General features: G+C 52.2%; 1 protein-coding gene across 1 annotated transcript; it reads left to right on the top strand.

The window, feature by feature from the left end:
• Window positions 1-10,147: 10,147 nt before the first annotated feature.
• PTF1A (pancreas associated transcription factor 1a) lies at window positions 10,148-11,521 on the top strand. The gene is made up of 2 exons (XM_060003773.1): window positions 10,148-10,925; window positions 11,319-11,521. The coding sequence occupies exons 1-2, from the start codon at window positions 10,148-10,150 to the stop codon at window positions 11,519-11,521; spliced, it is 981 nt and encodes a 326-aa protein (XP_059859756.1).
• The last annotated feature ends 215 nt before the right edge of the window (window positions 11,522-11,736 follow it).

Here is an 11,736-nt window from a genome sequence, read left to right on the forward strand (position 1 = left end):
AAATAGATAACCAACAAGGACCTACGGTATACAGCACAGGGAACCCTACTCAATATCTTGTAATAACCCATAATGGAAGAGAATGTCAAAAAGAATACATATACGTATATGTATAACTGAAACACTTTGCTGTACATCTAAAACTAACACCACATTGTAAATGAACTATATTTCAATAAAAATGTTTTAGAAAGGAAATTGCTGAAATATTTGCCAATATAAAGTTGGTATAAACTCTTTATGGGTGTTGTTCTTATATAACTACAAAACCAAACACATTAAAACTTTTCTAAATCTACAAATCAATAAAGTTCAAATTAACTTTAAGGTGATATATGATACAACTGTGTAGTAACAGCATTTGCGACTTACAAAGCTGACGTGTTGTTGGTCCCTATCCTCAATCAACCCACTGTGCGTCACATCCATTTCTCCCCAGGTTAAGTAAACTACTGTGATAGTTTTGTTCATCTAGCTTGTTTTGTAGTTATTTCATTTCTTGGCACGAGCAACAATATTTGTATATCTTCTTTAAGCCGAAGCAATTAAAATAGACTGGCACCCCCACAGTCTTTTGTGTGTGTGTGTGTGTGTGTGTGTGTGTGTGTGTGTGCGGTACGCGGGCCTCTCACCGTTGTGGCCTCTCCCTTTGCGGAGCACAGGCTCCAGACGCGCAGGTTCAGAGGCCATGGCTCACGGGTCCAGCCGCTCCGCGGCACGTGGGATCTTCCCGGACCGGGGCACGAACCCGTGTCCCCTGCATCGGCAGGCGGACTCTCAACCACTGCGCCACCAGGGAAGCCCCCCACAACCACAATCTTAAACACAAACGTCAACTCAGATTCAGGCTCCAAGTTCAAAGATAGGGCTAGGTTTTTGGATAGCCATCCAGGTGGACCAGAATATGCTCACCCTTTGTTATTGTTTTTTCAAGGTTAGCATCTGAACATGGTCACAAAATGGAAAAAAAAAAAAAAGACATAATTAACTTGTGGAGCCTTCATTTAAGAAGTATGGACCCAGAAAATCGGAGGTCCACAGAAATGAGAGGGGTCCAGTGATAGGTCGGGACCCTCACCAGGAAAATCAAACTCCTGGGTATGGAAACAGTCCCTTTGCTGTGAAGAGGTAAAAGGCTACAGATACGACCCCCTGATTACAGAGGCACGGGCAGATGACAGAGCGACTGTTTCTTCTAACAAGCCTGGCTTGTTTTTCCTTGCCGGTGAGGAAAGGCATCTGGCTTCTCCGCAGGGCTGGCGAGAATGGAGGAATGAGTGGGGGACACCAGCCCCCGCCCCGTTCCTGCACTCCAGGCCCTGGTTTGTGTCTAACTGATATCTCTGAGAAGGACACTGCAAAAGAGAAACAGGAGAGACGGGCCTGCGTGAACGTGCCCAGCTGAGCACTGCGGTCTTGCTCTGCCCCTTCACAGGCTTTGCTCTGGGGGCCATCCTGTGTGAATGGACCATTTTTCCATCCCCGACTCATAACCATGAGCATTAGCCAAACACCGTCACCAGGCCTAACCCTAACTGCCTCCAAAGGTTGTGAGAAGAGCTGAACAAAGGTGCACTGCCTCTTCCAGTGTCAGCGGCGAATCAACCTCAGTATCTGCTGATAGATTTTTTTGATATTGGTCCACTCTAAATCCTGGCGCTCAGGTAGGGGTGGGCGAAGCCAACAAGAATGATTCCTTCCTGCTTAATAGGGCTCCACTTGTAACTGATGCTACATCCTCATCGACTCCACCAATGTTTACTGAGCACCTATGAACCTACTACAGCTAAATAAATAAAGAGCATTGGACAAATAAATAAAATTGAGCAAATACTCCCGTGTGCCTGACACTGGGTACGTGTTTATATTTGTTAACTCAATCCTCACAGTAACCCAACACGGCAGTATTGTTATAATTTCTTCTTGCAGGAGTAGCGGCCCAGGTAGGTTAGCTAACTTGCCCAAACGGCTGGTCAGTGGCAGAGCTACCAGAATCCAGGCAGTCAGCCTCCGGAGCCCATACTCACGACCTCTGTGCTTCCCCGCCTCTCTGGGGTGGCAGTGGAAGATGGGGTGCTACTTTCTCTGAGACAAAAATAGGCTCAAACCTCTAGCGGTGTGCAATCTGAGAGGAGTCTTGTGGTGGCAAAACCTGGGGCCTGGCGGGGTGCTGATTTCTTGGAATGTCCAAGCATGAAAACTGAATTCCAGACGTTTAGGGAACTTTTCCAAATAACTGGAGTTTCTTGACTAATAGTAGGCATTTCCCTGCTTGAACCAGGCATGGGCTGGCATAAGCTTCTTCAGGCACAGGTTCACGGGGCTGAGGAAGAGTTTTGCTCTAGGCAGGATTTTAAGGAACAAGAACAAAAATGCCGCTGCAATAGCCTACATCTTCAGGACCACTGGTAGGCGTGAAAGCTAAGGTATCATTGAGGCGAGGGAGAAAAAATTACGCGGGAATCACAATCGGTGACCTGCCAAGCACGGAAGAAAGTCAGCCCACGGGCAAAACACAAAGGTGATTTCAAGAGATGCGCAAAGTACCACCTCAACTGTGCGTTCTCAGGAGTGAGCGGTGCTTAAGTGAAAATGAAATTATCCGACGGTAAAGTCCTACGACGAACCATCACGCCACTGTTCAAGCCCGTCAGTAAAGGTATAAGGAAATGGTGATGATGAGAGGCAGTCAAGTGAAAAGTGCAAGATATGAAAATAGAAATACATGGGAGGAAACAGGCCAAAATGTTAGCAGTAGTCACGTGGAGGCTGCGGAGCTGTGGACAACGCAGACGATGTGGTGGCTTTAATGAGTAATTTTAAATTCCCTTTGTATTGTCAAATCCCTCTAAATTTTGTTTGCTGTTGATCTCATGCAGAGAATGACACTTCATTCATCCCATGCCATCCCATTTCAACTGCACTGTAGGCGGGACTTAGACAATTACATGAAGGCTCACTCAGGACCTGGTCCACGTGCAGGGCACCCTGCGTGCCTGGTTGCCCCAGCCAGCCCTCACTGGTCCCACCTGCCAGAGGGTTCTTGCCGCTTTTTGAAGATGGCACAAACTAATAATAGCCAATGTTTCTGGAGGGCTTCTCCAGGGCTTATATGAAGGGATCATAAACTGCAAACGTTTTCTTTTAAAAGAAATTCCTTATTTTAAAAAAAATCATAATTTAGGACTTCCCTGGTGGAGCAGTGGTTAAGCATCCGCCTGCCAATGCAGGGGACACGGGCTCGAGCCCTGGTCCGGGAAGACCCCACAAGCCGCGGAGCAACTGAGCCCGTGCGCCACAACTACTGAGCCTGCGCTCTAGAGCCCGAGGGCCACAACTACTGAAGCCCGCGCACCTAGAGCCCGTGCTCTGCAACAAGAGAAGCCACCACAGTGAGAAGCCCGCGCACCGCAACAAAGAGTAGCCCCCGCTGGCCGCAGCTAGAGAAAGCCTGCGCACAGCAACAAAGACCCAACGCAGCCCAAAAAATTGTTTTTAAATAATAATAAATCTTTTAAAAGATTTTAATTTAAAAGATCATAATTTAAAAATTTTAAAAAACTCTGCATATATGTTCACATATTTCAAAAATCACAAGATCCGAAAGAGTATATAAGGAAAAATTCTATCCATTAGCCACTCAGTTTCTCCTTCAGTGCAGCTAACATCATCAGTTTCTTGAGTATCCATCTAGAGATATCGGCTGGCTGCATAAACAAATGTGCTCACATATAGTCACTGTGCTCTTTTTTTTAAAAAAAATGCAAGTGGGAGTATACTAGCCACTCTTGCTTCTTTCTCTTTAACGATGTATCTTGGAAATCATTTCACATCGTTACATCAAAAGCATTCTCATTTTGTTATGGCAGCTGAATATTGCATTATACAAATGCACCATAATTCAATTAAGGCCCTACAGATGGTCATGAAGCCAGAAAAAACATATAGCTTTAAAGAGAAACAAACAGAAAAAAGCTCAAAGTTCCTGTTTCTATTAAATTCGGGGTTTTTTTCCTCTTCATTGCTCACTATGGAGGCCAAGACACAGAAGTCTGGTAATAATGACCTGCAGTGTTTACCTTAACTAAAGACCAAACACCTTTTGGAATAACAAGACTGAAGGACAAAGCTCAGAAACTTTGCTATTCATCAAAGAAACCTTGGCACGACAGAAAATACTTATTTGGATAATTATATCAGCATTTCGGTGTTTCATCCTCCAAAAATTAATGTTTAACAACGGGAACTTCTAGAAGGAAGGAGCTGAGTGTTGGACGTTGGGATTTTCCCTGCAGTTGGTGGCAGCCACATGCCTCCTGCCCTCATTCCCAGATGGGACACGGCCCAGCTTTTTATTTCAGGCTGAGTAGCTTCAGAGCAGAGAATGTCTGATGGGAAACCCTAGAAAACAATGCTGACACCCCCATCACCCTTGTGCTGGAAATCCATTTATTTCCACTCATGGCTCCCTGGCGCCAGCTGTGTCACTCCAGGACAGTGACTTAACCTTTCTGAATCTTATCATTTGCAAATAATAAAAACACCTGCCCAAGTCATCTCACAGTGCTCTGTTAGCAAACAAAGGAATCCATGTGAAAATCGTATTATATCAGTTACATTGGGCTTCCCTGGTGGCGCAGTGGTTAAGAATCTGCCTGCCAATGCTAAGGGACACGGGTTCGAGCCCTGGTCTGGGAAGATCCCACATGCTGTGGGGCAACTAAGCCCGTGCACCACAACTACTGAGCCTGTGCTCTAGAGCCCGCATGCCTAGAGCCCGTGCTCCACAACAAAAGTCACTGCAGTGAGAAGCCCACGCACTGCAATGAAGAGCACCCCCCGCTCGCCACAACTAGAGAAAGCCGCATGCAGCAACGAAGACCCAGTGCAGCCAAAAATAAATAAAATAAGTAAATTTATATTTTAAAAAATCATTTACGTTCAGTGTAGAGACAAAGAAGAGGCCAGAAGATGCTATGGAAGGCAACTGAGGTATGGAGTCAGACAATGTGGTGTGTGACTCAGTCTCCTTCTCTGACGGGCCATGCACCCTGGGTTTATGGCCGAGACTCATCTATTCACCGGTTGAAGTAAGGAGGATGCCCTTCAGCTTTGCGGAATTATGAGAGTAAGTGATAAACATGAGTGAAAGCCCTCCAAAATGCTCATCTCCATCTTGTCTAGCCTTCGTATTATTCCTTCTACCTATCTTACAATAAATATAAGATGTCCAAATAAATATAAGATCGTCAAATCAAGGAGCTCAAACTAGTGGAAAGGACTGTAGAAAACCAGAGAGAGGTCATCGTAGCATTGGAAGAGATGCTAAGTTAATAAAGAATGAAGTAAAGAGGGCTTCCCTGGTGGCGCAGTGGTTGAGAGTCCACCTGCCGATGCAGGGGACACAGGTTCGTGCCCCGGTCCGGGAAGATCCCACATGCCGCAGAGCAGCTGGGCCCGTGAGCCATGGCCGCTGAGCCTGAGCGTCCAGAGACTGTGCTCCACAACGGGAGAGGCCACAGCAGTAAGTGGCCCACGTACCGCAAAAAAAAAAGAAGAATGAAGAGAAGATGAAGAGAATGACAGGTAGGCGGGGCTAGTTCAAGGAAGGCTTTTGAAGTGGTGTCGAGGTTTTCAGCATTACCTAGGCCAGTCCTTTCCAGGATGGAATAAGATGTCACCTGATCAGAGTGTGCTTTCTGAGTGGAAAAATCATCCATAATCTATATAGTGTGACTTTGGGGGCCAGAGAAAGTCCCATGAGCCCATATTTAGTTCTGCATCCTTTGTCTTATGCTGGGAATTGCACCATTCAGTGATTCCTTCCTCAGCACATCAGGAGGTGCTGGAATCTGCAGTGTAGCCAGGACTCTGGAGAGGCCAGGAAGGTGCTGTTTGGTAAACTGGGGCCGGCTTAGAACGGGGTCTGACTGACTACGTTGCACATCAATGTAAATACACCTTTCATGAGTGGGTGGAAGCAAGGCTAAAATCTGGTCTCAGCAGCCAGTGGAACCAGCACTGGGCTGGGGTGGACTGGGATTGATGGTAACCTGCTGTGCGACCTTAGGGAAGTCACTGAACCTCTCTTGGCTTCAGAGGCCTTTCAGCATTAGCCCCATGATTCTATTTTTCAAACCCTTTCCTAAGAGTGTAGGGTTAAAGGGTGGGTTGATGAGGGCACTCAACTGAGAAGAAAAAGTTTTCACAGAAAGGGGGGAGGGAGGGGGAGGGTAAAGAAAGAGGAAACAGACACAGGTGAGGGCAATCCAGCCACCTGACATCACCTCTGTGTTCTTGAGTGGGGGACGGGGACAATTTGGGTCATGAGGAATTAACATGGGACCATTTTCAAGGTGGGAGACAGACACTAGTCACATCTGCAGGTGCCGGCTTACAAGCACTAAGCGAGGAGCGTGGGACACCGGCGGGGAGACAACGGCACCCCGTTTCTGGGGACCTGGGGCTCCAGCAGGGAGGACATACACTGAGGGGTGTCGAACACTGTGGAGCCATATGAAGGGGGAGAAGAGGATGGAGGGTCCAGAGGCCCCACCCTTCATGGGTGCTCTCTGCCCAGAATCCATCCTGGGAAGGAGTCAGGGACCCGGGCTCCAACGCTCCAGTCATTGTTCCTAAAAGCCAGAGAAAGACTCTAAAAATGTTTGCTGGGAAAGCAATGAGCAAGTATTCAGGTCCATGCCACACCTAGGAGGGAGAGAGAGCTGAGAGAGACTGAGAGCATGCGAGGGAAAGAGAAGGACAAACAGGCAGCTGGACACAGCAAAGCTTCCTCAGTGCCCCATGGCCCTTGCCAGATGTTCCCCTGGAACCCAGAAACTTGAAGATGGCCTCAGGCTTCCGACAGCCTCAAGATCAGGCTTCCGACAGCCTCAAAGGCGGCGCGGCAGGAGTCTGCTGGGTCCTGATGACAGGTGCCACTGAGCCCCTTGGAAAGACTTGAAAAAATCTCAGTGCCTCACTAGGATTTGGCCCTAAAAAGAATCAAGCACTTTGCCACTGCCTAACCTTAGGGGACGGATGTTATTTTATACTGAGGCGGAGGACAAGGTTATGGGACGTCTCTGCTGAGGACAGAGGGTGGAGCGGAGAAGCTAGAACTTAGCGAAGGGTGGAGAGGCTTCTGGCTCTGGGACCAGCCCTGTCCCTCTGCCCTGAAGTACCTGGAACCTTTTGTTCTTGTTCCTCTCCATGCCCCCCCACCCCACTGCCCTGGGGATCCAGGGCACGTGGAGGGATGGGCTGGAATGAGAGCTGGGGCCTGTAGCCTGGCGGGACAGGGCTCCGTCCCAGCCTTCTCATCCGACCTGTTGCTTCAAGAGGAAGAGGGCAGCCGTCCACACTGTTGTGACCTCCAGTGACCCAGAGAAAATTTCCTTTATTAGCAGTGAAGCCTTTCTTCTTTTTAGTAGAGAAAAGAACAATCATGTCTTACTTAAGGACAGGGTGTGTGTGTGTGTGTGTGTGTGTGTGTGTGTGTGTGTGTGTGTGTGTGTGTGTGTGTGTGTGTGTGTGTGTAAGCATGCACTCCCGCACCAGCGTCCCCGTATCAGCGCCTGCACCAGCCTGCAGACAGCCAGCAATTCTCTAAGGGGAAGATAATGGTTCGGGATGGGGAGGGCGAGGGCGAGGAGGGTTCTGACCGGAACAAGTGACTCTCTTTTCTTTTCCTCCTACCCCAGGCTCATCCCTGCAGCCCCAGGAGCTGCCCAGAAGCTTCATGCTAGCTTTGCTCAGCCTCACAGGACAGTAAGGTTTCCCGCCAGCACTGGACTTCCCCATAGCTCGCTTGGGTGCCCAAGGTAAAGTTCTGGACTCTTCCACAAACTCCTCAAGCATACAGAAGGTGATCTTCTGGGGACCCTGACTGTTAAAAATCACATCGGGTTAAAATATCCCCCAATACACGCTTACTGACGCCCATTTCCCCCAGCTCCTCCCCCGCCCCCCGCATATCCAAGACGCAAACATTTTCCCAAGAGCCATCTAGATCCATCAGAGAAGGCCTCTTGAAGAGAGCCTGTGTGGGCTGGAATCCCAGTCTTTCCTCCACGGACTGGTTATCAATATTTTGGATAAGGGTTTGAAGTCTGGTCATCTGTTGTTACTCCTCCAAGTGCTCGGATTGATTCAAAGCCATGTCCCTACTGGGTTTTAATCTAACCAGGGGAGGGGAGGGGAGGCGAGGGGAGGGGAGGAGGGTCTTTTAAACATAAAGAGAATTGGGTGCCCAATTCCAGCAGCTGGCTGGATCCGGGGTCTTGACCTCCTCCCCCGCAAACAGCTTCCCTCCCTTTGAGGTGAGAAAGGTCAATCTAAATACAGGAAATTGCAGCCCAGGGTCGGACACAGGGAAACCGTCCACATTTGCATCAGTTTATCACCTCACTAGGAAGGGCATGAGCTAACAGGAAAGAACTTGCTGAAAAACAGTAAGTCTTTGGGTTAGAATTCTCTGGTGTCCTTGGCCGTTCAAGGTAGGGTAATCTCTGGTTTTCTTATATATCTTTTGCCCTTAATTTTTTTGGTCTCAGAATTCACTTAAATACAATGTAATGGCTAAAACCAAGAAGCGTGTTGAAATCGCTGTTCTAAGAGACATGGACTTGGCTTTTGAGAGGGGTCTAAACACCCACTAGAAGCCTCTGGTGGGACAAGTGTCTGAAAAAGGAAGAGGCTGAGCCAGGGAGGCAGTGACTCTAGGTCTTCTGTTGAGAGAACACGCGCGGTCGGCTGCACTTCTGAACTCTCTGGAGCTTGGCTTTTAACAGAATTGCCTCGACCTTGAAAGTGTTTCTTTGTTACTTTTCAACTGAGGAACTCGTGTTGCAATCGTAGTCTGTGATAGAGTGTGTTAATGGCCAGAGCACAAATGTTTTGTGTTTGGTTTAAAAAAAAAATTTTTTTTTAAAGGCCGGGAAGGAAAAAAATCATTCAGGGATGGTCCCAGTTCCCAGTCAGAAAGGTGAGAGGCTCTGGTGAGAGACTTTAAAAAGGGTTCCCACTCTGCCCTTTAACTTCCATGCCCTCCCTCCTGACTGCTCCAGAGCAGAAGACTCAATTGACTCCTTTTGTATCCGGTTTTATTGCCCCGGACCCCTAGGGTCCCGATTTGATTTCAGAAGAAACGTGCCCCTCTGAGCCGCTCTCCAAGGCGTCCTCCAGCGTCCCTATTTCTGTCTGCGGGCGGGGAAAGGGAGGGGAGGGGAGGCGAGGCGAGGCCGGACGCGGAGCACCGGATACCGGAGTCAGGATCCCGAGCAGCGCCCCGCAGCCGCGCGCCCCTCGACCCCGAGCCGCGCCTGGAACGCCTTGCGAGCTGCATCGCTTCGCCTTCCAACCCCAGCGGCACACACTGTGCCAACTTGACCAGAGTCCTGGAAAGGTTCGGCAGCGAGACAGAGGCCGGGAATGGAACCCAGGCCGGAGGCCCGCGCGCTCCGGGGATGGGGGTGGCGAAACGCACCGCCTGGACTGCCCAGGCTGCCAGCAGTTTTTGCGCCGACCCCCAAGGAGCAGCGAGCTCCGCCCGCGATCAGCTCCCGCCGCCTGGGCCGCGGACGCGCCCTTAGTAACTTTTGTGGCTGCGCGGAGGCGCCCCGCGGAAGGGCCTGGCTCTGCGCAGCGCGCGCCGGCGGGCGCCGGGGGCCGCAGGTGCCCCTGGAGCCGCGCGTCCTGCAGGTACTCGGCCGAGGAGCCGGCGGGGAGAGGCGGGAGGAGCCCCGGGCCGCGCGGGCCCCGCCTCCCCTCCGCCCCGGGAGCTCCCACCGGGCGGAAAGCCTCCCCGGCCCCCTCCCCGCCGGCACCCCGCACTCGGTGATTGGCTGGCGCCGCGGGTCCCTGGCACGCGCCTGTGGATGTAGTTATAAGAATCCTCGCGTGCCAGCCCTCAGCTCCAGCCAGCCGGCACAGCCCTCCCCAGCGCAGCGCGGGCGTCGGCCAGAGTGCAGCGGCCGCGGGCTCCCCAGGGAGGCCGGGGGCTGGAAGCGGGCGGGCAGTCTTCGCCGCCTCCCGCGCCGGGCCGTGAGGGCGGGGCTGCCAGACAAGGCCGAACTGCCGCAGCAAACTTCCAGAGACCACCCTCACCCCAGGCCAGCAGTCCCCCGGGCGCTCGGCGGCGCAGAGCATGGACGCGGTGCTGCTAGAGCACTTCCCCGGGGGCCTGGACGCCTTCCCGTCCCCTTACTTTGAGGAGGAGGACTTCTTCACCGACCAGTCCTCTCGGGACCCTCTGGAGGACGGCGATGAGCTGCTGGCCGACGAGCAGGCCGAGGCGGAGTTCCTCAGCCACCAGCTGCACGAGTACTGCTACCGCGACGGGGCGTGCCTACTGCTGCAGCCCGCGCCCTCAGTGGCTCCGCACGCGCTCGCCCCGCCGCCCTCGGGGGGCCCCGGCGAGCCGGAGGACGGTGGTGGCGGCTACTGCTGCGAGGTGGGGGCGCCTCCCGGCGGCTTCCCCTACTCGCCCGGCTCGCCGCCCTCGTGCCTCGCCTACCCGTGCGCCGGGCCGGCCGTGCTGTCCCCCGGGGCGCGGCTGCGCGGCCTGAGCGGCGCGGCGGCGGCTGCGCGGCGGCGGCGGCGCGTGCGCTCCGAGGCCGAGTTGCAGCAGCTGCGGCAGGCGGCTAACGTGCGCGAGCGGCGGCGCATGCAGTCCATAAACGACGCCTTTGAGGGGCTGCGCTCGCACATCCCCACGCTGCCCTACGAGAAGCGCCTCTCCAAGGTGGACACGCTGCGCCTGGCCATCGGCTACATCAACTTTCTCAGCGAACTCGTGCAGGCCGACCTGCCCTTGCGCGGCGGTGGCGCGGGCGGGGGCGGGGGACCGGGCGGCGGCGGGCGCCTGGGCGGGGACAGCCCGGGCAGCCAGGTCCAGAAGGTCATCATCTGCCATCGGGGCACCCGTAAGTGCGTCCGCCTCCCAGCTGGGGGAGACGGGGACGGGCACGGGAAGGTCCCGGAGGGGCTGGGTGAACAGACCGACCAGCCGACTGACCGACAGACGGACGGACGGGTCGTGGGCACCGGCCACCTTGAGCGCGAGCTGGCGTTTCTGAGGTTTTTTTCCGCCACTTTGACCATGGCTCGGGGGGTGCGCGTCCCCGACAGAATTGCAGCTTCTGGCATTGCGGGGTGGAGGCGCTGGGGGCTTGAGGGGTGGAGGAAGAGGGTCGTTCTAATGGAACCTAAGACGCCTGTCTGTCCAGGCGCCCAAGAGGGGATCCTAACGGACCGGAGGGCACCGTTGGGAACAGAGTTGGACATTCACAGTCTGTTTTCTCTTCTCACCCCCTCAGGGTCCCCCTCCCCCAGCGACCCGGATTATGGCCTCCCTCCCCTCGCAGGACACTCTCTCTCTTGGACTGATGAAAAACAACTCAAAGAACAAAATATTATCCGAACAGCCAAAGTGTGGACCCCAGAGGATCCCAGAAAACTCAACAGCAAATCTTCCTTCAACAACATAGAAAACGAACCGCCCTTTGAGTTTGTGTCCTGAGAAGTCCCAGACCCGCCAGAGGATCTGATTGTGTCTCTGTGCACATTGTACATGTATATAACGTAAATGTAATTTAAGAATCACATTTTTCTAATGGCAATCAACTGTTTGTTATTTATCTATTTATTATCCTGTCGAGTTAATGAAATAGATGATCTCTTTTAAAATATATAATTTATATAATTTATCCTGATTTTCTAAAAATATGCAATAGT

This window comes from Delphinus delphis, chromosome 2, assembly GCF_949987515.2.
Source record: "Delphinus delphis chromosome 2, mDelDel1.2, whole genome shotgun sequence".
Lineage (NCBI taxonomy): Eukaryota > Metazoa > Chordata > Mammalia > Artiodactyla > Delphinidae > Delphinus > Delphinus delphis.

Coding starts and splice junctions, on each gene's coding strand:
- PTF1A (XM_060003773.1), top strand. CDS start 10,148: ATGGACGCGGTGCTGCTAGAGCACTTCCCCGGGGGCCTGGACGCCTTC. Junction 10,926..11,318: donor CATCTGCCATCGGGGCACCC/GTAAGTGCGTCC, acceptor TCACCCCCTCAG/GGTCCCCCTCCCCCAGCGAC.